The sequence below is a fragment of the Lagenorhynchus albirostris genome, chromosome 15 (genome assembly GCF_949774975.1).
Source record: "Lagenorhynchus albirostris chromosome 15, mLagAlb1.1, whole genome shotgun sequence".
Lineage (NCBI taxonomy): Eukaryota > Metazoa > Chordata > Mammalia > Artiodactyla > Delphinidae > Lagenorhynchus > Lagenorhynchus albirostris.
In genome coordinates this window covers 71,599,659-71,626,840 of record NC_083109.1, presented here as the reverse complement: position 1 = coordinate 71,626,840, position 27,182 = coordinate 71,599,659, and the positions used below count along the sequence as shown (strand labels likewise).

Below are 27,182 nucleotides of genomic sequence, written 5' to 3'. Positions count from 1 at the left end.
CTTCTGGGCGGTGCAGTAGCTGCGGCCGATTGGAGCAAACAAGGAGCGGAATCCGTGAACTGCCCGCGGCCCCGAGGGCGCAGGTGATGGGGATAGTCGATGGAGGGAGCCCGGGGTTTGGGGACAACGGTAGGATGTGGCCAGGGTCGGGCTGGGGCCTTCGAAGGAGGCGCTGCCCCGAGTCCCCATCATCGCTGTCCGGACCAGGGACCGTCGTTGGGCCTCAGTTTCCCCAAACGGGAAATGGGAGGAGGAGAACGGGCATCCCCGGCTAATGGCCCCTCTCAGTGTCTGAGGCCCAGGACTTTCTCTCCTCTGCAGCTCCTGGACTGACTGGCGCTGTCCTGCCCAATGGACGTGAGTCCTACCCCTCTCTGGAGCGGCCCCCTCAGCGCCCTCCACTCACCCTGACTTTGCCTGCCTTGGAGCCTGGACTGGAGAGGGGGCTCTTTACCCAACATAGACCCTTCCAGCTCAGGACAAGAGCTGTGAGACAGAAAGAGAGTTGCAGGGACGGCCTTCCCATGGAAGGGCACATCCCACTCTGGCAAGATGAGGAGCTAGCCAAGCAACAGAGAAGAAAAGGCATCCCAGGCAGAAGGAACAGCATGGGCAGAGAGGTGGGCGTGAGAGAGAGGCCAGGGCATTTGGGGAACTGCTAGGACTTCAGTATGGCTGGAGTGTAATGGGGGAGAGGGAGAGGTAGGCAGGGCCAGATTGAGGCCTTTGTCGCTGAGATAAGAAGTTTGGACTGAGTCGGTGGGAGCCATTGATGGACCGCAAGGGAGGGAGGGATACGCAGGACAGCTGGTGTGGAAAGGGTCACAACTGCAGGTTGCAAGACAGTTAGAGGCCAGTACTGTGGGCTGAGGGATGGTAAAGTAGTGCAGTGGAAGCAGAGACAATAGATCTGTTTGGAGAGGCATTCTGAAAGGAAAGGCAATAAATCTTGGAAAAGTCTAGAATGACCAACAGGTCCTCGATGGTGCTGAAATGGGGATGACAAAAGAAAAGGCAGGTTTGGGGACAAGACAGTGTAGTCCTATTCACTCTCTCCCCACCACCTGGTGGCTGTTCCTCCCCTTTTCCCAGCCACCTCCCGTGTCCCTCCTGGTATTTCTGTGTCCCTGCAGCCCCTCCGCATCTCCTCATCACCCCTTCCTCCTGTGCTGTCCAGGCCTCCTCTAGCCCGTGGAATCCAACCCCGGCTCCCGTCAGCAGCCCCTCCCTGCTGCTCCCCATCCCTGCCATTGTCGTCCTCGCTGTGGGCATCTATTTGTTGCTGCTGGGCCTAGTGCTGCTGACTAGGCACTGTCTGCTGGTGAGGGGCCTGGTGGGGGCTGAAGGGTGGGCCTGGGGGAGGAGGAACCTGGTCAATTTTTCCCCTCATTTGTAGGCCCTTACCCTGAGACACCTTTGCCATTTAGTCCCCGCATCTGTCCCTTTCGTGGGACCAGGAGATCCTCTTCTCGTCCTCAGCTGAACCTTCTGCTGCCCCTCTCCCCAAAACTGAGTCTTGGCTGTACCTCCCTACCTGCCGCCTGGCCCAGAGCTTGAGCCCTGCCTTCTCTTAGGCCCGGGGCTGCTGCACAGACTGCAGCTCCCCCTGCAGGAAGCAAGGCGCCTCCAGGCCCCAAGACTGTTGCTGGACCTGCGCAGAAGCCTGTGACTTTCCTCTGCCCAGCCCAGCCCACTACCTGGATGCCTGCTGCCCCCAGCCCGCCGAATCTGTGAGTTCTCGTTCTGGCCCGTGAGTCCTGATCTTGGTACTCTCTGTGCATTATTATTATTTTTTTTTCGGTACGCGGGCCTCTCACTGCCGTGGCTTCTACTATTGCGGAGCACAGGCTCCGCACGCGCAGGCTTAGCCGCCATGGCTCACGGGCCCAGCCGCTCCGCGGCATGCGGGATCCTCCGGACCGGGGCACGAACCCGCGTCCCCTGCGTCGGCAGCCGGACTCTCAATCACTGCACCACCAGGAAAGCCCTGCATTCATTTTTTGGTTCAACAAAATTTATTACTGAGTACCTATTCTAGGCCAGGCACAGTTCCAGGTACTGGGTCAGGTGGAGACAGCCAAAAACAACATATCAGATATTTTCTGGTAATGAAAGCTACTTGGAGAAAGGAAAATAGGGCAGCATCTGGAGAAAGGTAATGTATGTAACATGTAGGGCACATTTCTACTTCTGAAAATGGTAGTTAAAAGAAAAGACAGCCCCTCACAGAGCTCCTTCTGTTTGCAGAGTAAATACGATGTTCTAGATACTGTGCTACCTGATTAACAACCCCGAGAGCTGGATATTTTTAAAAACCTATCTATATGTATTTTTTTAATTACCAAGTGTGCATGTAGAAATACATAGAAAGTACAAGTCACTTTATAAACTAGCTCTCTAACCAAGGTTGCTACATTTGGTGTATGTCCCTCATATACTAATACACATACAGTACTATCACTGTTGTATTTTACTATTGGTAAAAATGTAGTCATACCACATATACCACACAGACTATTTCCTCACATCTGCCACTTGCCCTTTTTAACGTGGCATCACACCTTGGTTACCTATCCATGTTTTTATCCTCCTTTTGCAGGGGAATAAATTGGCTCGGGGAAATTTAGTCACTTTTCCAGCATTCCACAGTAGAGTCTTGCACAGCAAATTGCTCCTTCATGTGTTGAAACAGAACCCTCAGGGAGAAGCCTGGCTCACAGAGGACAGGCCAATTTTGCATTTGTGGCTTTAAAGCCACATGTTAAGTGTAATTGACCACCTTCCTAGGCTCTGATGATTTTGGGCTCAGAGATGTAGACAGCAAAGCTCCTGCCCTTGAAGTGGGGACCTTCCCCAGGGAGGGAAGAGTGAGGGGAAAAGACCAAGCAAATTCGTAACTTGGGCAGACTGCAGTTGCAAATCCCTGCAAGATGTTTTGAGTTTCAAAATAAATTATGGGGCAAGGAGTTCTCCTCTTTCAGGTAATCTGCGTCTGGTTTCCCAGGGATAGCCTGGAGATGGGGCCCAGGGCTGGGGCTAGGGGGACAAAGGGGCAAAAGGAGAAGACCCTGGGTCCTCAAACCTCCTATTCTATAAGAAATGCTCAATTGCACAATGATTTCTGGCCCCCTCTCCTGGGGACACCACTCCCTTCACCTTCTGTCCGCGGGGAGGGAAGAGTCAGAGGCCTCTCTTCCTCCTTGAAAGTGAGGTGCGCTGTCAGGAGGGACTGGCTCCTCCCACTGCCGCCTCCAGGGCTGCAGGGCGTCCAAGCTGGAGACCTCAGGTCCTGATCCTACCTGGCTTCTGCCAGAGCCAGGAAGGATTCTAGAATGACGAATGGTCATTCTTTCCTTGAGCTGTCTTTCCACAAAGCACAGTAAGGCCTCTGTGTTCTTCAGTTTCCTTATAGTAACAATAGCCACCACAAATATTCCAAATCTCTTGGCTTCTTCACAGCTGTAGAAACTGAGGCTTACAGAGGCCTAAAGCCTGGGTGGAGACACAAACCCAGGCTTCTCTTTCTCGCAGGGAGAAACCTGCCTATGTTACTTCTTTCACAGGTATGTCATGAGGACCTAATTCATTCATTCATTTATTTATTCACTTATGGAAGATTTATGGAGTCACTGTTGAGGCACTGTGCTGAGCCTTGGGGGCGCAGTGGAAACAAGGTAGACACGGCCACCACGGGGCTTACATTCCCGCAAAGGACAGAGAAATAAGTAGGCAATGTGAGAAATTGCCTCACATTCTGAATCGAGGGTGAGAAATGATGCAATCCAGGGCAGTGGTTGGTTCTCAGCCTCTTGTGTGATCAGAAGCTGGAACGAGGCTTAAATGGGAAGCCAGGCATCCAGGCCCCATGCCCAGCAGATCTGGAATGGGATCGGAATTTGCGAATCTTTAACAAGTTCTTACACGACTGACACATACCACCAGGGTTAAGAGCTATTGCTGAGGGAAAAGCGCTGTGACAGAGGAGCTCCCTTTTGCTGAGAGCTCCCTCCCTACCAGGCACCGTGCTTCGTGCCTTCCACTGATTCCCCACAGTGACCCTGTGAAGTAGGTGTTATATTTAAAATATATTTCAGAGATGAGGAAACTGAGGCACAAGTCATGAATTAGCCACACCTGGGCCTGAACTAGATTCAAACCCTGAGCTCCAAACAGTAACGATGGCTGGCCTTCACAACCTCAAAGTGAAAGAAATCAGAGTGAAAAACTACAGGCCTAGAGAAACACAGGGCTTAACAGTCATGTGGAGCCCTTGTTTAATGTACTTAAAAAGCAGATTCCTTCCAGAAGCCACAAGGCTGCCTGTGAGAGTCGAGATATCCATTAGCTAGTTATTAACAACTAGAGCCAAACCCTTCCAGGGGGCAGAGCCAAAAAATGCTTTTAATACCCTCTTCTCTGAAGCGAGAGCAGTGGGACCTCTCTCAGCCCCCAATTCTGCGCACAGAATGACGCTGCAAGTCCTCCAAAAACCCACAGAGTTGACTTCAGCCCAGACTGGGACTCCCCAGAGACACCCCAAACCACACCCCCATCAAACACAAGGAAGCCACCTCGCTCTCTCCCCTCCACCATGATATACTTCTACCTCTTTCTAGAGAGACAATTCTTTTAGCAGGAGCAGATGCCCTCCCCTCACCGGAGCCCCTGGTGATATCTGATCTCACCAGTCATCGGACACTGCACCCCGAAACCTCAGCTCTTCTAAAGGTCATTCCCCTATTCCTGGCTTGGCCCGGTGTCTGATTGAGCTGTGCAACTGTGACTGTCACTAACTCTGCCTTAGGCCTCAAGGAGCCAGCCTTGTCACACATCCTGGGTGGGTCCTATTCCAGCCACTTGGCCTGACTCCAGTCCCTGCCTGCAGCGGTGACAGATCATCCGTGTCCCAGGGCAGAAGAGGAGTGGGTCGGAGTAGACCGGTTCTCCCTTCCTAAGGACTTGCTGTTCCTATTCCCCAAGAGGCAGACCTTCTGTCTCCCCTGGGAGATGAGAAGCCCTCTTCTTCCTTCTTTGCCTAAAGAGGGGAAAATGATATGCTTTGATTGATCCATTCATTCAACATTCATCTGTATCTCAGACACCTGCTGAGCGTGAGTCCCCTGGTAGCTCAGTGGAGACGGGAGAGGAACTGTCCCTGCCTTAGCAGACCCTGAAAGAAGCTGCTATTCATGCCCCTGGGAAGCAGTTGGTCAGGGGGCATCTCAGGACTGGGAGCAGGCAGGCCCAGACCCATCCCAGCCCCACTCCTTCGTTGTATTCCTTTGCACGATCACTCCCCTCTCTGAACCTCCGTTTCCTCTTTGTAAAGAGGCCCTCTACTCAAGGTTCTGATAAATAAAAGAGATGTAACTCCTTTTAAACATTAAAAAATTAAATCTGCAAATTACCATTTTTAAGGAAAACTAGATTTTAAAAATCATTCATGAACATAGTCTGTGCCTGGCACAGAGTAGGTGCTCAGAAATAGAGGATGAATGAGATCCAGCTTCGTCTCAGGCCAAGGAAGAAATCCACAAAACCAACAAGTTGTTTTTATCATAGACAGTGTGTGTGTGCTTTCCCAGTCTAACGACTTTCAATTGCGTGTTATAAGAGAAACATCTCTGAGCTGAACATTGTGACCTAAGCGTGGGTCCAGGGCCAGCTGTCCTCTGGTCCTCAGTCTCCTCATCCATAAGATGGGAAGAAAGAAAGGACCCCCCACCGCCCACCGAATGATTTCTTCCAGCTCCTGAACCCAGCTGTTAGGAACATTGCCTCCTTGCTGATTTCTCAACAGCAGAAAGAATTGATTTGTTCCCAAGAATGGTGAATGGCACCCTCTGATCCACTGGGCAAATGGGACCTTGCAGGCCACTCTGTTCCCTTCTCCCCTGAGAAGGAAACAGCTTCAGGCTCTGGTCCCCCTTCCTCCTGCCCAACTCCCTCACCCCGTTCTCCTCTCCCTCAGGATTGGGCCCCTCGCTGCCCTTGCTGCTGCCCGCTCTGTGACTGTGCCTGTGCGTGCCAGCCTCCTGACTGCCAGAGCCTCAACTGTCTCTGCTTTGAGATCAAGCTCCGATGACAAGACGCAGGGTCCCTGCCCTTTGGGGAGCGGCCAGCTCCCAGGGCCCACAGGCCCTGTTCCCTGAGGGGCCTCAGGACACTTCTCTCCAGGCTATTGGAACCACAAATGGACTACCCAGCTCACCAGCCTGGGAACCAGCAGTGGACAGCCTGCCTCCCTGCAGAGTGGGACTGAAGGAGCCCTCCGCCAGCTGCATGGCGGCCCCTTTGGAGGGCCGGAAGAGAGAGTGGCTGGTGCTCTGCCAGGTGCCCCTGCCCTCCTCTCCCCCTCCCCAAGTAAATGATCGTATTTGAAGGTGAGGGTGGGGGACACTGCTCACCACAGTGAGCATTATGGGACAAACTTGGGCCTTGAATATCAGGGTGTAGGGGTACCCCAGGCACACCCTGTCCATGGACTCTTGGTTATTCTGAGGTGTGAGTGTAGTGCCTGCATCTGCTCTCCCTCTAAAGAAACAGGCTCCGGAGAATCACAGCAGCCAGCGAGAGGCCCGGAGTCAGGGGAGCAGAGGAGACAGGGAAGGCCGCGGATCTGAGTCCCCTACCCTCCTTTCCTCCGCACAGATCCCTGTCCAAAGATTTCTCCTGACAACCTTTTGAGGGCATCAGTCTGGATTTCCAAGGAAGAAATTTCCTCTGAAGTACTGGTGAGTGGACAGGGGACCCTCCCCCCACCCCCAAAGAGGCAGGCCCACAGCTTCCTCCCCATCCTTCACTTTAGGCCCCCAGCTGGCATGAATGTCAGGAGCTTCAGGTTTCCCTAAATATAGATCCCCTGCCAGGGGATCTGTGGTGAGGAAAGGGCAAGGGTCACCGGAGAAGGTCGGGGACATTGGTTGGGGGTAGGGCAGGAGCTGCCTTATAACCCAGCCCGGGTGTGGCCTGACTCACTCGCTGCTGACCAGGCTCTGCCCGCTCCTTCGGCCTCCTCCTCGCAGGTGGGCGCCAGCAGGACGGAGCGGGGGTGGGGCTGGGCTGAAGGCGTCGGGATTAAGAGGGGAGACCTGGCGGGTAGGATGGGGAGGCTAGAAAAATATCTGGGAGGCTGACAGCGGGCGGACGGATTTTATTTTGGAGAAGGAAGTCAGTGCCAGGGAGAAGTTTCGCAGGGACTCTGGCCCCGCATCCCCAGACTTGCTTGGGCAGAGCAGTAGCCGGCGGGTTTCCGCTGGGTCTGGCTTTCGGGGGGCGGCCCGGGCGGCGGGACAGACCCGCCGGAATGGGGCGCAGATGTCTCCCCGCGGGACACCCGGAAACGCTGCCGCCTCGCCTCCGCCCCTTGCCAACCCCTGCCGTCTCCTCGCGCTCCCCGTGCGTGCCCTCGCCGCCCTCTCTTCCGCCGGGGCTCGCAGTCGCTTGACCTCTGGATTCGGTTACAACGCGACGCACGCTGCCTCAGCGCAGCCGGAAGCTGGGGCTGCCCCGGGCCGCTGGACTGGGCCCCTGGCGGGGGAAGCTGAGCCTCAGTCTTCTCGGGCTGTGCCACCCGCTTTTCTCCGACCCGACCCCCACCGCATCCCCATCTCTGCCGGTGCCCCAAATCGGCTGAGTCACAGCGCCCCAAAGCACGCCAAGCGGGGGGGGGGGTGGGGGGAGGAGAAGGGAGAGGGAGGGGAGGGCGCCCGCGACCCGCGGGATGTGGCCCGAGTCACGTCCGAGGGGGACGGGGTGGGGGAAGGGATCGTGTTCTCGCCGCACTGTCCTCGCCCAAGCGCCGCCTCCGGGCTTCGCCTTTCGGGGGGCGGTCTCTCGCACAGTCCCTCGCCTGCAATTGGACGCCGGGGCGCCTCCGGCCCCCTGCAAAGGGAAAAATCTCCGCGGAGGGTGGAGCGGTGCCTTTATAAGGCGCGGCACCACCTCCTTCCCGCCCGCCCCCGCGCGCCCCCCCCCTCGGGAGCTGAGTAGGCTGCGTTCCCCTTGGAACGCGCCTCAGAACCAGAGTCCCGGTGACGACTGCCGTGTTCGCTCCCTCAGTCCACTCGCCAGCCCGCGGCTCTCCACCGCTGCACCCCGCCGGTCCGCCCCTCTCCTGTGCCAGGTGAGCGCCCCTCGCCACGTGCGAAGGTCAGGGAGAGAGGGTCGTGGGGAAGGATCCGGGATGTAGTGGCGGGTCGGGCGTCCGCGCGGAGCCCCCCCACCCGGGCCCAGCATCTCCCCTCTCCACCACCACCCACACCTGTGCTCCTAGCCCAGACTCCCCAACTCTTCCAGCTTGAGCTCCCGCGGTTTGCTGCGCAGTCCAAGGGCCGCTCCGCGCTGAGTCACGGCAGGGAGGAAGGAAGCAGGGCGAGATGAAGTACCATTTCCCCCTCCCCTTTTCTTGTTAGGACTCTTGGTGCAAGTATTATGGCCCCTTTGCCTCTGCAGGGATCCTAGGAGGCCCCGAGGGGTGGGGGCCAGCTCATATACTGCCTCAGGGTTCCCGAAAGCGGGTGGTTGGTCCCTGTCCTGGGAGACGGGTGCCCCCGCCGAGCAGGGGAAACCCCTCGGCAGCTTCTGATGCCCCATGAACACTTTTCCCTATTTTTCCTTATCGGGTGACCTTGATTCTGAGCCTGGAACAGCTGCAGCCGCAGAGCAGACATGAGCATTTTTCAGGGGAGGGGGTGGGCGCTTGCCTTTCCTCCACCTTCTCTCACCCTGTATGACCAGTGAGAGCGACAAACCACCCCTTTCCTCCACCTCGGGCTAGGCTTCCTCTGCGGCCCTTTTCTGGGCTTCTGATGACCCTCCTGCCTTTTTCCTAACACCCTTTTTCTAACAACCTCCCCCCACCGTGGGGGGAGAAGCCTGACCTTGGGGTGTCCTTGAGGCCATGGAGCCTGAGCCAGCCCTGGGATCTCTGCAAGGAACACTCCTGTAACAGTCAGAAGATCTGGGTGCTGTGCTCACATCTGGCTCTAGGGTTGCTGTGTGGCTTGAAACACAGACCTTTTCCCTTTTCAGGCTCCTTTCAGATGAGGAGGTTGGGCCTTCTGCCTTCTGCACAACCTCTAATTCTAAAATACTCTGGTTCGGTTTTGCTTCCAGGCAAGGTGACCCCATGGCAGAGCGCAAGCCAGGAGGGTCCGGCTTCCACGTGACTTGCCTGTCCATGGCTCTGGCCTATTCCCTTTACTCCAGATGCCAGTATACAGCCCCACCCTCAGCTGGGCAACACCCAGCAACAGAGTTAGGAAAGGTACAGGAGGCAGGCCTAGTATAGGGAAGTCAGGTGTAGGGGAGAGCTGGGGACAGCAAGTGTCCCTTGCCCTGACCTCCAGGCAAGGGGCCTTGCTTGTTGGGAGACCACGGGAAGACCCTGCTAACTAGCCCTCCCTGGTCTGTCTCCTGCCCAGGAACCGACAGGCACCATGCCCCACCAATACCCAGCACTGACCCCGGAGCAGAAGAAGGAGCTCTCTGACATTGCTCACCGGATCGTGGCTCCGGGCAAGGGCATCCTGGCTGCAGATGAGTCCACCGGTGCGGGCAGGACACAGTGGGAGGAGGGCCCCAGGTTGGGGGTGATAGGCTGATCCCCTTATTCCCATGTGATGCTTCCCTCCAGGGAGCATTGCCAAGCGACTGCAGTCCATTGGCACCGAGAACACCGAGGAGAACCGGCGCTTCTACCGCCAACTGCTGCTGACTGCCGACGACCGCGTGAATCCCTGCATTGGGGGCGTCATCCTCTTTCATGAGACGCTCTACCAGAAGACAGATGATGGGCGTCCCTTCCCCCAAGTTATCAAAGCCAAGGGCGGTGTTGTGGGCATCAAGGTGAGGGGGCTAGGCCTCAGGGTGTGAGATGTAAGATGGATCTGGGGGAAAGAAATCCAGAGTAGCAGGCTGGGGGATGAACTTCGGGTCGGAAGCCTGGAGACTTGGGTGGAGTCTGCCCCAGATCACCTCCAAATCGCGTGTAAAAAAGCTAGAGACATATAGGACCTGCTTGGCATTTTTAATCCTTGCAATTGTGAGAGGCAGGTGTTAACACTTATTATACAATTGAAAAACTAGACGCTCAAGGCCATGAAGCGTTTTGCTCATAGGGTTAGTAAGTGGTAGGAGCTCTGGCTCTCTGTGTGTGTCCTGCTCTATAGGATCAGATAACGTGACTATGTGAAACATTTGCAAATCAGGAAAGATACTTGAGAGAGGAAGTAAAGCGGGGGACAGGGCGGGGCTACAGAGGAGAAAAGGGCACTAGAGATCACTTCCCTGTCCTGTGTTGTTGCCCCACTCCAACAGGTAGACAAGGGTGTGGTACCCCTGGCAGGAACAAACGGCGAGACAACCACCCAAGGTGAGAACCGTTTAGCTCCCAGCCCTACCCACCAGCCCACCCAGCTCGGTACCCCTCTGGGTGCCCAGGGTGTGTGGGAGCCACGTGCCCCCTCCTCTGCCATGCTTTGATTCCTCCGTCCCCTCTACAGGGCTGGATGGGCTGTCGGAGCGCTGTGCCCAGTACAAGAAGGACGGAGCTGACTTTGCCAAGTGGCGTTGTGTGCTGAAGATAGGGGAACACACCCCCTCCACCCTCGCCATCATGGAAAACGCCAATGTCCTGGCCCGTTATGCCAGCATCTGCCAGCAGGTGGGCCTGTAGGTCCCCAAGAGGCCACTTCCCACCTCTTTCCATTCCAGCATGTCAGCTAGCCTGCCACCCATGTGCCAGGCTACCTACCTTCCCCAAGGCAACTGCCCCGGATCCTCACCAAGCACGAGGCTTGGGCCCGTGGAGGGCTCTGCAAGCAGAAGAGCAGAATAGGGGTTGTGCAGGTGGATCTGGGGAGATGGCTGATCTCCTGCAATCGGCCAAGGGCTGTGAAGCCAGGGGTCTCTGTCGTCATGGAGATAAGATCTTGGTCAGTGGCTGTGGAGAGCCGTAGGTGGGGCTCTGGGTTAGGAGGCCTCAAGGCTGCCCTGTCCCTCACCCCACAGAATGGCATTGTGCCCATCGTGGAGCCTGAGATCCTCCCTGATGGGGACCATGACTTGAAACGCTGTCAGTATGTAACCGAGAAGGTAGGTTGCCTGCCTGGGCAGTGAGGTGGGCTAGAGAGCTGGGCTGGGGGCTCTGGGGCTGACCCCCGTACCCCTCCCTGCTTCACCCCACCCCACTTTGGTCCCGCCCTGCCGTAGGTGCTGGCTGCTGTCTACAAGGCTCTGAGTGACCACCACATCTACCTGGAAGGCACCTTGCTGAAGCCCAATATGGTAACCCCAGGCCACGCCTGCACCCATAAATATTCTCACGAGGAGATTGCCATGGCAACTGTCACAGCGCTGCGTCGCACAGTGCCCCCCGCTGTCCCTGGTGAGACCCACACCCTCATCTTGACCTCTGGGAGGTAGACACTGTACCCATAAACCTTGTGCCCATGTGCTCTAATTTCCAGGTCAGCTTCTAGGGCCTCCTACCAGTCCCCCGGGTCTCTGACTACAGCCCCTACCCCCATTTCACCCCCTTCTTCTACAGGGATCACCTTCCTATCTGGAGGCCAGAGTGAAGAGGAGGCATCCATCAACCTCAGCGCCATCAACAAGTGTCCCCTGCTGAAGCCGTGGGCGCTGACCTTCTCTTACGGCCGAGCCCTGCAGGCCTCTGCCCTGAAGACTTGGGGTGGAAAGAAGGAGAACCTGAAGGCTGCCCAGGAAGAATACGTCAAGCGAGCCCTGGTGAGGATGGGGCAGGAGGTGGGCAGGGTGCTGGGGTGGATGGGATCTGAGAAGGAACCTTCTCACTCTGGCTCCTCTCCCCTTTTAGGCCAACAGCCTTGCCTGCCAAGGAAAGTACACCCCAAGTGGTAAGGCGGGGGCTGCAGCCAGTGAGTCCCTCTTCATCTCTAACCATGCCTACTAAGCGGAGGTGTTCTAAGGCTGCCCCCTCAACACTCCAGGCTCTGCCCCCTCCCACACTCACTCTTGAAGAGAGGGGGCCTCAACCGGGGCTCCAGGCTGCTCTTTCCCGTCACTCTTGCCTCCCTCGTGACATTGATGCCTGGTGTTGTCTGTGTACGCTAACTCCGCCATTTCCAGCCTACTGCCAATAAACAACTATTTAAGGGGGAGTCTGTTGTCCATGTAAGTGGTGTCTAGGGCAGGGGAGGGCTGGGGGAGGTGGCAGAGCCCAGAGGAGAAAGCGCCCTTGCATTATGTTCTTCCTTCTTGAGCAGAAAAATAGGTGAAGGAGGTGGACTAGTTTAATACTTTGTTTAATACTTGCCCAGGGCTTCAAGAGAAGGGCTTGTGAATTTTCTTCCAACCACCCAGTGCTCTGTTCCTTCTACCAGCAGCATCTGATAAGGCTTACAGTGGGGAAGCGCATGTGTAACTGCTGGTCTTAGGAGGCTGCAGCCTCAGCCTCAGTTTTAGGCCCAGAACTCACAGGTGTAGAAGGCCCCTGTCAAAAAAAACAGCCACTGACAGAAACTAAGATTTCCTGAATCTATAGACCGTACAACATGATAAGTATTCTACAGGAGTAGGTACTGTTATTCCCAATTTGTCCTTAAGGCGATCTTGCCTCACTGTTTCTTGGTTGAAACAAGATTATTAATGCATGTCTTCTTAATCTGCACTGTTAAGCTTGTTTGTTTTCCCATTTTAAAAGGAGATGGGATTAGAACTGACTTCTTAGACTCTGGGCTGTGGAACCCCTTGAAGAACCTGGAATGCTCTCTGACATCCACTTCAACAACACAGACACGCACACACACACAACTGTGGAGCTCAGGTTCCAGGTTAAGAACTGAACCTCTGTGGCTTCTGCATTCCATGAAGCCAGAATGAGGGCCCTGCACTTCCCTATACCGTGCTTTGAACCCTTCTCCGTTCACCCAGGCTGGGGTGTAATAGTAACTATATCAGATCTTTTTGGGTATTAAAGATCTTAGTCATAACCAGCGACATAGTCCTGCCACTTCCCAAATTTCATGATGTGGACCATTTCCTGTCTGAGCTCTCCTCTAGAGGGGGAAAAAAAACTTCACCTTTCTGATCTCTGGACCTACTGAATCCCTATAGTCACTGCATAGAAACTTAGTACCTTGTAGGAATTTCAGAACTTAGTCCTTTACCTTTCTCTGCACATTTGCATCTGTTGCCTACATCCAAAACAGAACTGGTGTCTAGTGCCCCTTAAAACTGTGGCCTCACTTCTGTGCCTAGCCTCACTCAGCTCTCTGTGAAACAGTCTGAAGTAAAGCAACTAGAAATTGAGGGTCCATAGAAGATAGCAAAAAGGACATTCCAAAAGGGCTCTGACACCAGGAAGTTTGTTTAAAGACCAATCACTTCCTCTGCGTGCAGCAAGAGACTAGGGAAGCAGAGGACATCAAATGTCAGTTTGGGATGTTTTATAAAGTTTCTAATGACAAAGCGCCAGAAAGAGTAAGTGACAGAAGAAGAAACTAGAACTGAGGACACAGCTTTCCTGGGTTCAGATTTCAACTTTGGGGACTTCCCTGGTGGTGCAGTGGTTAAGAATCCACCTGCCAATGCAGGGGACACGGGTTCGACCCCTGGACCGGGATGATCCCACATGCCGCGGAGCAACTAAGCCCGTGCGCCACAACTGCTGAGGCTGCATGCACCCTAGAGCCCGCGAGCCACAACTACTGAAGCCGGCGTGCTGTGCTCCACAAGAGAAGCCAGCGCAATAAGTCCGCGCACTGCAATGAAGAGTAGCCCCTGCTCACTGCAACTAGAGAAAGCCCGCAGGCAGCAACGAAGACCCAACACAGCCAAACAAACAAAAACTTCAACTTCGATTCAAACCCAAAGTTCTTAGCTATGCAACCATGAACAAGTTACTTAACCTTTTTAAGCCAGTTTCCTCCTCTAAAAAAAAAGTAAAACTGCAGACAATAAGCAGCTGAGGGGTTTCAAAGGGACCATTCTGGAATCGGGGAGGTCATGTTAACTGAGGTATAGACTTGGTGTGGGGAAGGTGGACTCCTCCACTTCTAATTTCGGAGGTCCTCCACAGCAGAGACTTCTCTGGGGCCCTGGAAAGAGATCCGGACTGGAATTCCTTCACCATTGAACGAATACTTCTGTATGCCAACTGTTCCAGGCCTTGTTCAAAGTAAGCACTGGGGCTGCAAGTGTTAACAGGGCAAAGTTCCATCCCTCAGGGATTGTAATGGGGGAGGCCTGCTAAAACAGGTAAACAAAAACGTGTAACTTAAAGTTACAGGGTGGAGTCCCGGCTCAGCTCCAGTTTCCCTCACTGAGATGGGGGGACAGGACTGAGGCTCCCCAACACCCCTCACAGCGCCAATCGGCTTAGCCCACAATCACTTCCGTCCGCTTGTTGCCGACATCCGGTTCCTTGGGCTCATTTCCATTCCCAGGCTTGAGGGGGTGGGGTAAGGGCGCGGCGTGGGAGGGGGAGTGTGTGTATGACGCCACGTCCGGCACGCGGCGGAACTAGTCTTCCTCCGCTTCCGCGGCGGGGCCGGAAGTGGAAGAGGTGGTGGCGGCGGCCCAAAGCGGAGGGAAGGGGGAAGACAGGGACCCCCGGGAGCCGGAGCCGGAGTTGCCGCGGCGGTAATAGGCTGAGACCCCTCTAGGCCACCGTCCCCCGCGCGGGCCCTTTGGGCTCGACGGGAGTTAGCGGGGGTGCTGCCCGGCCTGTGGGACGCTGGGGGCCCGGGAGCCGATGTGAGGAGAGGCGGGAGTGGGGAGGCCGGGCCAGCTCCAGAATCGAGTTGCCCCCGACCCCGACCCGGCGCCCCCTAGGGACACTCTGATCCGCGGGCTTGTCTTCGCCTTTCCCAGGAGACCCCTGTGCGGTGCGGAGGGGGCGGCGGCCCCGGCTCTGACCCGCGCCGGGGGGTGGGCCATGGCGGAGATAAGCGACCTGGACCGGCAGATCGAGCAGCTGCGGCGCTGCGAGCTCATCAAGGAGAGCGAAGTTAAGGCCCTGTGCGCTAAGGCTAGGTGAGTCCTGTGGCTCCGGGGAAGAGAGGCCTGGGGTTCCGGCCTCGGGCAAATCCAGCTGAGAACTTTGGGCCTGGCTCCTCCTGGAAGCTTTCCTGGAGAGGAGCGGAATAGGGCCTCTTCCCTCGAGGAGCAGCCAGCCTGTTGGGGGAAGACAGACCTGGATGAAGTCACTTGAAGTATTAGATGATGTGTTTTCAGTGGAGTTAGTTACAGAAAGTACTTAGGAAGCTCAGGGAAACAACCCTGTCTGTCTGGGGGGGGGGAACAGAGAACGTCTCTTGGAGGAACTTTGGGATAGACCTCGAAGAATAAGATGATAAAAGGGAGTGTCAGCAAGAACAGGAGTTCAAGGCAGAAAAACTAAAGACTCTGTGGTTTACAGTGTTCTTTTAATTCCAATAACAACCCTAAAAGGTGGATGGAATTGATCCCATCTTACAGGTGAGGACTCTCATATTCAGCAATTAAGGGATGGATCATGAAGCCAGTTCTCCATGTCCTGTCCCTTTTCGGGCCATAATGCAAGACAGTGGAGTTGGATCACTCTCATATTCATTGTGGGAGCCTAGGAAATAGTAGCCAATAAGCCAGAGTAGAATTAAGCAAGGTGTGGCGGGAGGCCCAACTCAGTTCTGTGGCAAGTAGGGTGACATAGTGATGAAGAACCAGGTTTTGGAATATGATGGCACTAGGTTGGAATCAGCTCTGCCAACTTCCTCGCTGTGTTGGTGATGTTGAGGTCTCTGAGACTCTGTTTCTTCATGTGGGGATAATAGTACTTAATAAGATGGTTGGTGCTTGGGATGTGCTTAGCATAGGCTTTGGTAAAATGTAAGTGCTGGACAAACGTTGGGTGTTACTGAAATTATTTTGTAGGAAGAGGGCAATGCTGATATGGACAGAAGTTATTAGAGAAGGATTATGAGAGAAGGTGGCCTTGAAAGGTGAAAATAATTTGGATGGCTGATGGGGGCAGGCCCAGTGAGGAAGGGCATTCCTAGCAGGGTGAGAATAGGAGTGGAGCCCTGAGATGTGTGGGCAGCGGTGAGGAGACCAGTTACCTGCCTCCTGAGGAACTTTCCATGGCTTCCACCATGCTGGAGAATTGTGGGGAAAGTGCCAGCAGAACCACCCCACATTGATGGAACGACAGGCCCACTGCCAGCCTGGCCTTGTACTGCCAAAGAACTTGTATCCATCTCCTTCCCACAGCCATCCAGTGAGGTTGGAATTATTAGGCCCATTTTACAGAACAGGAAGCTGTGACTCCTTGAAGCCTAGTGATTTGACCAAGGCCACCCAGAGAGAAAGTGGCCGTCGGGCTCTTTGCTTGGCTTTGCCCCACACAAACCTGTAACAGCCGGACAGGTCCTGCATGGATTTGGTGAACAGGCAGGGCCTGCTTTTAAATGCTCATCTGTGGCTCGTCATGTATTCAGTCTTCATTGCTCTTTGCAGCCCTGTGGAATAGGCAGGGCATGGGGTGAGTTTTTCACAGAGAGGACACTGAGCCTCAGAGAAGATAATGTCTTGCCCCTGGTCTCACAGCTGATCGGCGGGGAGCCTGGTTTTGGATCCAGGTCTTTGGCCATACTCCACGCTCACTGACAGCCAGGCAGACAGACATTTAGACTCTGTGAGAGGCAGCAGGGGGCTACTGAGGGGTGGAAGGGTCCTGCCCAGCTCCTAAGATGGAGCTTGGAGGTATTAGGCTCAGGCCTGAGGTGGCCATTGTAATCCCAGGCCCAATCTGGAGGAGGACCAACTCTAGCACCTGGCCATGGCCTCCTGAGGACCCACCAGGGGCCCAGGCTGAGGCTGGTCGTGTCAGGAGCTTTTGCTTGCTCAGAGGGTATGGAGGCTCAAAACCTTGGAACTACAGAGGCCTGGGAGCTGAATTTGCTCTTGTGAAAAACATCAGCACATTAGAACGGCCGAGGGTTTTGAATCGGGGGTGGTCTTCGGTAGGAAGTATGGCCTTGTCACCTATAAACAGTGTGACCCTGGTCAAGTCACTCTACATCTCCAAGTCTTTGAAATCCTTACGGAGCCTGCATGAGATTCTTCATATCCAGGGTCAGGGTCTGGCGCTTTGGTCGGCAGTGTTCGTTGTGGAAGTGAAGGTGAGCAGGTGTGAGCCGTGAGAGGGCTGGTGGTGTGCTGCAGGTGACAGAGCTGGGGCCTGGTTCCCACGCTGTGCTGAGGCCTTGCTGGCACTGAGGTAGGTTGCAACCCAGAGTCTGTGGAAGGGGCTGGTATAAAGTCTCAGGAAATTGGGTCCCCGAGGTTCCAATTCAGCCACTCTCCAGCTTTGTGACCTCGATTCTGACCCTTTTTTCTCTAAAGCCTCAGTTCCTTTGTCAGATGAGGATGGAAGGAACCTCCCGAGTCAGTTGGAAAGGTCATTATAAGCAGTCACGTGGCGGATGTTTGGCACAAGACGCAGTACAGGTGGGAGAGCCTTGCTGCTGTTTGGCCCCTTGGGCCACCGCCAGCGCCTCCTGCCACTCCTGGAAACCGAGGCACACCTCCCTGGAGCCACCTTAGTCATACAGAGCACCCTAAGCCCAGGGAACTCCTGGTCTTGTGGGAGGGGACTGGCAGAGAGAGGGCTGAGCAAGTGCCTCCCACGTCAGACTAGCTTGGTAAGGGCCACACTCTGGAGCAGGCTGCCTTGGTTCAGTTTCTGCCTGTGTGACTGGCCGCTTTCTTCATCTGAGCCATAGGAATCATCACAGTGCCTGCCTTCGAGGGTGGTGGTTTGATTACCTGCATCATCTGTGCAGAGCTCTTACTACCGTCCTGGCACGTGGTATGAACTGAAGTGTTCACGGCTGCTGTGATCATCAAGGACAAAATCTAGAAACACGGCACTACTTACTATTAGGTGTCTGTAATGGACAAAGCAATGTCATGTCAAGCTCACTCAGGTAGAAGTTGACTGCACTGCAAGGAGAAAGGGAGGACAAAGTCCTCACTTCCTCTAAATAAATAATAGAAAAGCATCAACAGCGTATCACTTTGAAGGTGCCTCCGACGGCCGGCCTGCCCAGGGCACCAGCCCTATGACTTGGGACAGTCCGGGAGGAGGCCCCTGTGGTGGGGAGAGAAGGGCTGTAAGAGCTCAGCCAAGGGCACGGTCTCTGAGCAGAGGGCCCTGTGGAGAGGAGGAGGAGGACATCTGTTTTCTGGGAGTAAGTGCTGGCTGTGTGAAAGGGAGCAGCATGGAGGGTCAAGGTCGGGAAAGTCCCAGACTCCTTGCAAAGGCTGAACGAGAGCTTGGGCTTTGGCCTGTTGGCAGCAGGGAGCCACACACAGAAGGGTCTCGAGCAGTGGGGCTGTGGTCAGGCTATCCTGGGGAAATTGCACACCTCCGACCTGCCCCCTAGAGGTTCAAGGACAGCCTCATATCCTCCCCTACCCCGCAGAAAAGGTCAGGAATAGGGTTGGGCTGGCTCAGCTTTGGTGACCCTGGTCTTCTCCTGTCTCCAGAGAGATCTTGGTGGAGGAGAGCAACGTGCAGAGGGTGGACTCGCCAGTCACAGTGAGTACCCGCTGCCCCTCCACAGCCTGGCTTGGTCTTTTAGGCACGTGGTCATTCCCGTTAATCTTGTGGGCTCTGAGGTCTACCCCTCATCCCTGAGAGCCCCATCTTCAGGGGAGCTTTGCTAGAAGAATTGGCTGTTATGGGCAGGGTCTTTGGAGTCGTTGGAGGGATGCTCTTGACCAGGGCAGAAGAACTCAGTTTGGTGAGTGATGACTCCATATGTTCCTGTGTGTTATTAGTGACTTTATTCTGGGTCCCTGGTGGGGAGTAGGGAGAGGAGGGGGCCAGGTCCTCTGGGAGCTGCAGGTCTAGCTGGAAAGAATTGGCTCTAGCTCTTGCCCCCAGAATAGTTGGCACTCAGTGCGGGATGGGGGGATTGGAGTAGGAGAGTAGATTCTTGGCCCTGAGAAGCAGAGGCTTAGCCGAGAGAGATAAGGATCTTCTCAAGCAGTGGGTGTTTTGAAGGACAGCCCCTGGTAGCAGAGGCTTTCGGACTGTTGAGTTCCGACCTGCTTTCTCACTTCCAGGTATGCGGTGACATCCATGGACAATTCTATGACCTCAAGGAGCTGTTCAGAGTGAGTGTGGGGAAACAATGGGAAAGGTGACCTGGGGGATGACTGGAAGACCCCTTTAACTGAGAGTGGAAACTTTCGAGTTAGGTGAGTGGAGTGGAGGCCAGAGGCCCCTAGTCAGGTGGGCCCATTGTGAAAGAAGGGCCTCAACTTGACTGGAAATGGGCCACCACAGTGGGTCGGGGACAGTTTAGGACCAAGCAGAACCTTCTTCCTCCCTCCCCAGGTGGGAGGCGACGTCCCTGAGACTAACTACCTCTTCATGGGGGACTTTGTGGATCGTGGTTTCTACAGCGTCGAAACGTTCCTCCTGCTGCTGGCACTTAAGGTGGGACCCCCCGACTTCTGGACCCCAGACCTGGGCCACCTCAGGCCTGACCTGTCTGCATCCTTTCCACCCTCATCTCCTGCCCATCCACCCCCAACTCTTGAGCTGTGCTGCTGGTGACGGACACATTCTGCTTGGGTGGTCAGAGAAGCTTTCCTTGACTTGGGGACATCTGATTGGGCCCCTGGAGGATGAGGTCAGAGGGACGGCATTGTAGGGGAGGAAATAGAGGCTCATCCAGTTCAGAAAGTGGCAAGGAGTTGAGTTCAGCTGGGTGCATTATCCATTGCGGGAGAGAGGCTGTAAGGGACCAGATGACAGAGTGCTCTGAGTGTCTCGCTAAGGGCTTGGTCTGTACCTGGTGGATGAAGGAGGGGCCATTAGGTTTGTAGTTGATGTGAGGGGGGCAGGAGGTGGGAGAGGATTCAGCTTTGCATCCTCTGGAGGAGGGACCGGGAGTGTGTGAGGTGGATGTAACACAGTTCAGGCAGAGGTGACATGAATCTGGGCCACGGCAGTAGTGATGAGGATGGAGCGGGGCTGGCAGATGTGAGGACATCTAGGAGCACGAGACAGAGCCTCGACCCCAGGCCTGGCATGGTGCCTACCTCCAGGTTCGCTATCCTGACCGCATCACCCTGATCCGGGGCAACCACGAAAGCCGTCAGATCACCCAGGTCTACGGCTTTTATGACGAGTGTCTGCGCAAGTACGGCTCGGTGACCGTGTGGCGCTACTGCACTGAGATCTTTGACTACCTCAGCCTGTCGGCCATCATCGATGGCAAGGTAGGCCCGCCACACAGCTCCCGGGGATGGGAGAGATGGAAGAGGCACCGGGCCTCAGCCTCCCTTCCCACCTGTCTCGCTCTCCCCTGTAGATCTTCTGTGTGCACGGGGGCCTTTCCCCCTCCATCCAGACACTGGACCAGATCCGGACAATTGACCGAAAGCAAGAGGTGCCTCATGACGGGCCCATGTGTGACCTGCTCTGGTCCGACCCTGAAGGTGAGGGCAGGAGCTCTACTCTTAGTTTAGTGGGTGACTCGGGGTCCTGTGGTTAAAGCAGGTGCCTCGAAGGGACAGCCCAAGCCGGTGAGTTTGGGGCAGAGCAGAGCGGGGCTGGTCCTCACTGGCGTCCGTGCTTGACGGCCAACTGGCTGGCACCCTTGAGGAGGAGGAGAGCATGGGGAGCTGGGTGCTTTGAGCTGGGGGATTGGTGGGGATGTATGTCATTGCTCAGGGGCTTGTTGAGGACAGAATCATCGGCTCCCTGAATGTGAAGGGGCTTCTGCAGAGGTCAGACTCCCAGAATGGTAGCCCCCTGAGGACCCCTCACTTTGTGGGCCTCCTCAGCTAGTATGGAGCAGAGCCGGGATGAAAGCCAAGCCTCCTCATCCCCGTCTAGGGCTCTTGTGCTGTAACAGCAGCCTCCACTCCCTCGCTGCCCTGTTACTACCTCCCCGCCGGCTGGGCAGCCCGGGGTCACAGGTGCTGTCCTGGTGCGGTTACTGTCAGCACCTCCTTTCGCTCTTGTGTGTACCTGTTTGGACAGTAAATTACATGGTCACCCTGATGGTGAGGTGGCTCAACTATCAGGAAATTCTTTCTTCTTTGGAGCTTATCTGCTTCAGCATTTGCTGTCCTGCCCCCAGGCTCCCTCAACGCATTCGGGCCCTGTGCTCCTGCTGCACAGGCCTAACTGGGGGAGGGACAGGGCACTCTGCTGCAGAGGGCCGCGGATAGCCACTGATGCCCTGAAGACACCCTCTCGGCATCCCTACCCTCATCTGCCTCAGACACAACAGGCTGGGGCGTGAGCCCCCGTGGGGCTGGCTACCTATTTGGCAGTGACGTGGTGGCCCAGTTCAATGCAGCCAACGACATTGACATGATCTGCCGCGCCCACCAACTGGTGATGGAAGGTTACAAATGGCACTTCAACGAGACTGTACTCACTGTGTGGTCGGCACCCAACTACTGCTACCGGTGAGCTGCCTGGGCTGGGAGGTTGAGGTGGGGATCTAGGCTGACCCGACCCGCTCCTTTAACACTGCTGCCCTCCGACTTCCAGCTGTGGGAATGTGGCAGCCATCTTGGAGCTGGACGAGCATCTCCAGAAAGATTTCATCATCTTTGAGGCCGCTCCCCAAGAGACACGGGGCATCCCCTCCAAAAAGCCCGTGGCTGACTACTTCCTGTGACCCCTCTGGCCCCTGCCCCCTCCAGCCCCTCTGGCCCCTGGACCACTGTGACTCTGCCCTCTTCAGACGAAGGCTGGGGGGCTGTCCCCGGCTATGCTGTCCCCCCAAAAGAGGGCACTTCGCGGGTGAGGACTTTTCTGGAGAGGCTTGGAGCCTTGGCTCCATGTTCCTCCTCCCGTGTCTCCCCACTTGAACCGTGAAGTTTCCAATAATTTTGTTTTTCTTTTTTTTTCTTTTTTTTTGTTTGTTTTTAGATAAAAATTTTGAGAAGAAAAAAAAAAAGAAAAAAATCTAATAAAAGAAGAAAAATGGACTTTGGGTTTGTGTCGGAATTGATTGGGGATGAGCAGTGGTGCCAGCGCAGCCTGGTAGACGTCAGGACATTGACTGCCCTGGAGCCCCAGTCCTGCCAGCAAGGTGCGGCTCAGGCGCCAACTTGCCCAGAGCCTCCTGGTCCCCATCCAGTGACAGTGACCGCTCCCGAGGGCTTCCTGAGTGCTAGGTAGAGGGGCGCGTTCTCAGGCAGCCCTATTTAATTCTCAGAACATTGAGTGTCAAGACACTGATTCCCCCGTTTTCCTGAAGAGGAAACAGGCCCAGAGTGTTGATTTACACGCACAAGGTCAAGCAGCTGGAAATGACAAGTCTAGACTGGGGCCTGGGTCTCCTCACAGAACCTGTGCTCACACAGCCCCACTCCGGGCCGAACACCATTAGCTCAATGTTTCCAGAACACTGATGTCTTCCGAGTTTTATTAACAAAAGATACTCTAGTCCTGAGAAGAGACCGGCGTGGCTTGCACTGGGGCGAGGGGGTAGAACTTGCCGGGCCCAAGGGTGAGGCTGGGAGGTGGGAGTGCTGGTCCCAGGTCCCATTTGGCCAGGCAGAGCCTCCCTCCATTCACACTGAGGTGAGAGCCGGGAAGGGGAAGCTGGCCCCAGCTGGACTCCCAGCGGCTTAGCCAGAGCTTTGAAGCCAGAGGCGGGTAGGAGTGAAATCAAAGTGTGAAGTGGGGTGGGGGAGGCCCGAGGCAGCCATTTGGCGTGGGGGATGGGGCCAGTGGAAGTGAGGGGGCAACAGGCCTGGGGGAGGGGAACTGGAGGTTTGTGATGGAAGATGGGGAGGGAGGCAGAGGGGCTTAGCAAAGGCTCAGTACATTGGTTTGGAGCCCACATCCAGGTAAGCCCCAGGCCCAGGGTAGGGCAGAGGGAAGGGGCCCCCTTGGAGGAAGTGCGAGGCAAAGGACGCTGGGGGTGCCGCTGCTGGGTATCCTGAGCCTGGTGGCCCGGGCTGCAGCTCCAGGAAGGCAGCTGAGTAGGGGGCTGGGCGCCCAGAGTCTGGAGCCTCAGGGAAGCTGGGGTTCCTGAAGTGCAGAGAGGAATCAGAACAGGGGAGAGGGATCCCCAGCCTGGAAGAGCCCAGCCCTGTGCCCTTGCCCCACTCACCTGGTCGGAAGGTGACCAGGGGCCCCGTGGAAAGCTGCAGGGTGCAGAAGGTAGGCCTCAGCACTGGGGCCACCACAGGGAGGAGCTGGGGCCGGGGCAGCTTCCCCGGGTGCTGGGGCCTGCTCTGGATCTGACTCACGAGCGTCCCCGCCCAGGGTGGAATCACAGGGACCACCCGGTGCATCTGGGGAGACAGAAGGGACAGTGTGGGCTAAGGAGGATCAGCATCTCAGGCCTGGCCCCATCACCACTGGGCCTACACTCACCTCCACTCCCATAGGTCGCTGTGGCTACTGGCTCTGGGCCCCGCAGTTTCCTCTTCACACGGGCGTCTCGCTCCCTGGGGAACAGTGATGATGATGCTGATGATGATGATTGATGATGATGATGATGACGATGATGATAATGGTGATGGTGATGATGGTAATAAGAGCACTTACCAGGTGCCAGGCATTTCACCCAGGGACCCTATCAGGTAGGTGCCACTTTATACCCATTTTACAGAAGAAGAAATGGAAGGCCAGAGAATTAAATGACTAGGAAATAGCAGAGCTGGGATTTATTCTCCACTTAACAACTTTCTAATGGTTTCCTATTGCATTTAGAATCCGTGGAGACTCCTTCCCAAGCAACAAGGCCAGGGCGTGGTCTGGTCCCAGCTCATGCCACCTTGTTCACTCTGCCCATCTCCACCAGCTGCCTTTCAGCCACACTCTGGAATCCCCGTCTGTCCCCTCTTCACCTGCTTTACTCCTCCTTCTTGTCTCAGTTCAAGCATAACTTCCTCAAAGGAGGCCTCCTGACTTCCCACAGCACCACACGCCCTCCCTGATAACCTTTGTCGAGAGTGATACTGTTACATTAGTTAGGGTGATCCTTGAATGAATATCTATCTCTTCTGCCTGACTCTAAGTGTCTTGAGGGCAAGGGCCAGCTCTGAAGGGGTTAGTTAGAAGCCAGTGTGCTAACGAATGAAACCTTTACAGCCCACCATAACCTGGCTACCCATCACCTCTCTCACTCCACACCCGCCATACCGCAGGCATGCTCCCACCTCAGGGCCCTGGCATGTTCCCAGATATCCACCTGGCTCCCTCCCATACTTCCTCCGAGTCTTTTCTCAAATGTCCGCTTAGTGAGGCATTTCCAGGCCTCTTATCTAATAAATACCTCTCTCCATTCCTTCTGATCCTCGCTTGCTTTCTTTTCTCCTTAGAACTTACCCCTAACATATTATATATTTATTTCTCTTGTCTACTCTGCCCACTAGAGTATCACCAGTTCCATGAGGGCAGGGGCTTTGGTTTGTTCACTGTTGTATCCTCACTGCCTAGAACTGTGCCTGGCACATAAGCTGGTGCTAAATAAGTATTTGTCAAATCAGTGAGTGAATACATGCTTTTACTTACATTGTGTTCCTGGCATCCAGCACAGTGCCTGGCACACAGTGGACGATTAATAAACATTTGATGAATGAACGAGTGAATGAATGAATGAATGATGCCCACCTCTTACAGTTTCTGCCATTCTCCCGGAAGCCCTTGGCAAAGGGGTTGGCTGCGATCTTCAGTTGTGTGATCTGGGGGTGCACATCCAGAGTCAAAACTCCCACAGCCTGGGCAGGGCACGGCCACCCCCTCAAGCAGGGTCACTCACCCGTGGGTTCTGGTAGGCTGTCACGGAGATGAACATGGTCTCGGGGAAGCGGAAGGAGGCAACGCCCCCCCAGTGTTGGCTGCAAAGCTGGGCGGCCCGCACCAGGTGTATGCGGGGCTGATACTTATGCATGGAGTGCAAGATCAGCTGGGAGGGAAGAAACAGGCGTGACCCCCTACCCTGGTCCCACCCCCAACCCTTATCCGGGGGTCCCAGCCTGGGCCTCACGTGGCCATGGGGGTCCAGTGTGCTGTTGGTGAGCTTGACACGATGGAAAGACACAGGCTGCCGCATCCAGTGGGCACCGGTGGCAGGAGAGTCAGGATGAATGTAAACGCGGTCAGGCAGGCGGGGCTCTGCCTTGCCGCTGGGCTCCCAGCGCCGGCCCTGCCAGCGGTAGCGAGCCCCGTCCACCGGAACCACATCCAGAAGAAACAGGTAGCGGGCCTCGGGGTCCAGGCCAGTGACTGATACTCGGCAAGCAGGGAACATGCGCCTGCACAGGGGAAGGGACGGGAGAGGCCTGGAGCTACTCAGTGGCCGGCGGTGGGCACAGCACTCGCAAGAAGGCATAGCCACTGGCTCACGCAGTTGTCACGGAAAATCGAGGGATGCGGAATCAGAACTTAGAGGGCAGGATCTTAGAGCTATAAGCTTGTCTCATCCCATTTTACAGACGAGAAACAGGACCAACGGGGTCAGGTGATCTGACCAGAGTCACACAGCAGGTTAGGAGCAGAGTCCGGACTCCTGACCCCTGGCCCTTCAAACTCCATTTGCAGAAGCAGGAGTGACACACTTTTCTTCTGGAAATCTTGCCAGGAGCCTTCTGCTCCCCACCCTGGTCTCCTCACTTGATCTCCAGCACCAGAATCTACAGCTGCTGGACAAACTTGCTTCAGAGAAAATAAAAAGGGGACTCACCACGCTAGTGCCTGAGCTCCTGGCCTAGATAAAGACTGCACACTGACCATATCCCTGCCTCCAAGGTGACCCCAGATCCTGGCCAGACTTCCCTGATGCTGGTCAGTGGCTGGCCCTTGACCCCAGTCATAGTCTGAATGCTGACTCTAGGCACAGACTGACCCCTGATCTAGGCCACGTACTAACTCATAACCCAGCCCGACCTTCTGCCCCCAGCCCAGACTGACCTAGGACCCTTGCCATAGGTTAGTCCCCAAACCAGCCACAGACTCCACAGACTGACCCTTGACACTTGCCACAGAATGACCCCTGGTCCAGCCACAGAAGAACCCCTGACCCAGGCCACAGTCACACTCTGAACTCAGGCAGAGCTCTAGCCTCCCTAGGAATCCCCACACGTAGCCCCATCACCGGGGACTCTGCCTTTCCCAAGAGACCCCCACCAGGAACATACTGGGTCTTCGGACCCTGGCCCAGACCCCTCACCTCCCAGCTTTGGTGATGATCATCTCTGTTCCCACGGAGTTGAACTCTTTCCACAACTCCCGGTTGTCCAGGCTCAGGCTGACTCCGGGGAGTGGATGTAGGCTCTCTGGGGCTGGAGGGGGCGCCTCAGTGCCCAGGGTTGGGGGCAGCGGGGGTAGAGGTGGGGGAGCGGCCAGAGTTCGGGGAGCAGCCTCAATCCCGGAGAGGAAGCAATCCAGTTTGGGAGCGTCCAGATCTGGAGATGGGAGGAGAATGAGCCAGCCGAGGGCCACAGCCTCCACCCCAGTTCCTACCCAGGAGCTGCTCCCACTGCTCACCGGGGTAGCAGTAGCCCTCTGCCAGGGCAGGCGGGAAGCTGGAATCTGCTCCGGGCTGGGGGGCCCCTAGGCGGTAGCCGGTCCCCAGGGAGGGGTACAACTCTCGTGGATGGTACATGGAGTAGTTCTGTCTGGCCTCAGGTCACGCTGCCTAGAGTGCCCCAGTGCTGAGAGATGCCCCCTTTATAGCTCACAGCTCAGCCCCTTCCAGACCCAGGATCACAGCCCCTCCCCTCTTTGGGGCCCTGGAGTTAGGCTGGGGTGGAGACCCCTGGGGCCTGGAAGGGGTCCGAGAGCGGGCCGGATACCTGGGTACCCTCCCCTCCCCCCCAGGCTTCATTAGCCCCGACCCCCTGCCCCCTCATTACATAATTAACTCCTCGGCCTGATTGATCCCCGGGGCTCGACAGGGACGCAGTTTGGCGCTTCCGGCCAGCTGGTCCCCGTTCCCACGGGGGGAGCCCCGGCTAGGGATAAGCTACTGAGGGGCGGGGCCTGGACCCTGGGATGGAGCCTGGAGTCCTGGGGCAGACCCTGGCGCCCCAGACTTTTCTGGCAGGTGACCCCCCCCCTTCACTTGGAGGATGAGACTTGGAGGGACGAAGCATGACTGGAGGGAAGGAGCAGGGCTGGAGGGACGCGACCAGAGCTTGTTGTTAATGCGGGGCACCGGGGACCT

At 55.9% G+C, this 27,182-nt stretch overlaps 4 protein-coding genes across 11 annotated transcripts; 3 read left to right on the top strand and 1 right to left on the bottom strand.

Annotated features, from left to right (window-relative positions):
• LOC132505556 (late cornified envelope-like proline-rich protein 1) lies at window positions 1–6,776 on the top strand. Of its 2 annotated transcripts, XM_060123675.1 has the most exons (6): window positions 1–83; window positions 322–357; window positions 1,178–1,321; window positions 1,575–1,730; window positions 5,972–6,333; window positions 6,541–6,676. In XM_060123675.1, the coding sequence occupies exons 2-5, from the start codon at window positions 352–354 to the stop codon at window positions 6,083–6,085; spliced, it is 420 nt and encodes a 139-aa protein (XP_059979658.1). In that variant the 5' UTR covers window positions 1–83; window positions 322–351; the 3' UTR covers window positions 6,086–6,333; window positions 6,541–6,676. The 2 variants fall into 2 exon arrangements, with proteins under 2 accessions (XP_059979658.1, XP_059979659.1); XM_060123676.1 differs by lacking the exon at window positions 1,178–1,321 and having other exon boundaries at window positions 20–83; window positions 6,652–6,776.
• A 118-nt stretch (window positions 6,777–6,894) lies between these two features.
• Window positions 6,895–12,143, top strand: ALDOA (aldolase, fructose-bisphosphate A). Of its 2 annotated transcripts, XM_060123667.1 has the most exons (10): window positions 6,959–7,025; window positions 8,062–8,125; window positions 9,426–9,552; window positions 9,638–9,849; window positions 10,321–10,375; window positions 10,506–10,666; window positions 11,014–11,097; window positions 11,215–11,389; window positions 11,552–11,751; window positions 11,840–12,143. In XM_060123667.1, the coding sequence occupies exons 3-10, from the start codon at window positions 9,441–9,443 to the stop codon at window positions 11,933–11,935; spliced, it is 1,095 nt and encodes a 364-aa protein (XP_059979650.1). In that variant the 5' UTR covers window positions 6,959–7,025; window positions 8,062–8,125; window positions 9,426–9,440; the 3' UTR covers window positions 11,936–12,143. The 2 variants fall into 2 exon arrangements, with proteins under 2 accessions (XP_059979651.1, XP_059979650.1); XM_060123668.1 differs by lacking the exon at window positions 8,062–8,125 and having other exon boundaries at window positions 6,895–7,025.
• A 1,993-nt stretch (window positions 12,144–14,136) lies between these two features.
• On the top strand, window positions 14,137–21,987 carry PPP4C (protein phosphatase 4 catalytic subunit). 5 transcript variants are annotated; one of them, XM_060123673.1, is made up of 9 exons: window positions 14,137–14,161; window positions 14,857–15,018; window positions 18,514–18,565; window positions 19,096–19,146; window positions 19,370–19,471; window positions 20,086–20,259; window positions 20,352–20,478; window positions 21,270–21,459; window positions 21,545–21,987. In XM_060123673.1, exons 2-9 carry the CDS (start codon window positions 14,921–14,923, stop codon window positions 21,672–21,674), a joined length of 924 nt encoding a protein of 307 aa, XP_059979656.1. In that variant the 5' UTR covers window positions 14,137–14,161; window positions 14,857–14,920; the 3' UTR covers window positions 21,675–21,987. The 5 variants fall into 5 exon arrangements, with proteins under 5 accessions (XP_059979656.1, XP_059979654.1, XP_059979653.1 ...); XM_060123671.1 differs by lacking the exon at window positions 14,137–14,161 and adding an exon at window positions 14,469–14,625; XM_060123670.1 differs by lacking the exon at window positions 14,137–14,161 and having other exon boundaries at window positions 14,921–15,018; window positions 18,514–18,770; window positions 19,370–19,667.
• Window positions 21,988–22,419: 432 nt separating this feature from the next.
• On the bottom strand, window positions 22,420–26,789 carry TBX6 (T-box transcription factor 6). Of its 2 annotated transcripts, XM_060123666.1 has the most exons (8): window positions 26,504–26,789; window positions 26,187–26,421; window positions 25,005–25,272; window positions 24,777–24,923; window positions 24,629–24,699; window positions 23,387–23,460; window positions 23,121–23,304; window positions 22,420–23,038 (listed from the first exon to the last, which is right to left on the bottom strand). In XM_060123666.1, the coding sequence occupies exons 1-8, from the start codon at window positions 26,619–26,621 to the stop codon at window positions 22,825–22,827; spliced, it is 1,311 nt and encodes a 436-aa protein (XP_059979649.1). In that variant the 5' UTR covers window positions 26,622–26,789; the 3' UTR covers window positions 22,420–22,824. The 2 variants fall into 2 exon arrangements, with proteins under 2 accessions (XP_059979649.1, XP_059979648.1); XM_060123665.1 differs by having other exon boundaries at window positions 24,777–25,272.
• Between the last annotated feature and the right edge of the window lie 393 nt (window positions 26,790–27,182).

Bases quoted from the DNA above. Each gene is read 5' to 3' on its own strand.
- ALDOA (XM_060123668.1), top strand. From the start codon at position 9,441: ATGCCCCACCAATACCCAGCACTGACCCCGGAGCAGAAGAAGGAGCTC. The intron at 10,376-10,505 runs GTGAGAACCGTT...TCCCCTCTACAG, and splicing joins CGGCGAGACAACCACCCAAG to GGCTGGATGGGCTGTCGGAG. The intron at 11,098-11,214 runs GTAGGTTGCCTG...GCCCTGCCGTAG, and splicing joins GTCAGTATGTAACCGAGAAG to GTGCTGGCTGCTGTCTACAA.
- TBX6 (XM_060123665.1), bottom strand. From the start codon at position 26,621: ATGTACCATCCACGAGAGTTGTACCCCTCCCTGGGGACCGGCTACCGC. The intron at 25,273-26,186 runs GTGAGGGGTCTG...TCCCCTGTGCAG, and splicing joins ATCATCACCAAAGCTGGGAG to GCGCATGTTCCCTGCTTGCC. The intron at 23,039-23,120 runs GTGAGTGGGGCA...TCTGCACTTCAG, and splicing joins CCTGGTCACCTTCCGACCAG to GAACCCCAGCTTCCCTGAGG.
- PPP4C (XM_060123670.1), top strand. From the start codon at position 19,112: ATGGACAATTCTATGACCTCAAGGAGCTGTTCAGA. The intron at 19,147-19,369 runs GTGAGTGTGGGG...CTCCCTCCCCAG, and splicing joins ACCTCAAGGAGCTGTTCAGA to GTGGGAGGCGACGTCCCTGA. The intron at 19,668-20,085 runs GTCAGAGGGACG...GCCTACCTCCAG, and splicing joins TTGGGCCCCTGGAGGATGAG to GTTCGCTATCCTGACCGCAT.
- LOC132505556 (XM_060123675.1), top strand. The intron at 1,322-1,574 runs GTGAGGGGCCTG...GCCTTCTCTTAG, and splicing joins TGACTAGGCACTGTCTGCTG to GCCCGGGGCTGCTGCACAGA. The intron at 1,731-5,971 runs GTGAGTTCTCGT...CCTCTCCCTCAG, and splicing joins GCCCCCAGCCCGCCGAATCT to GATTGGGCCCCTCGCTGCCC.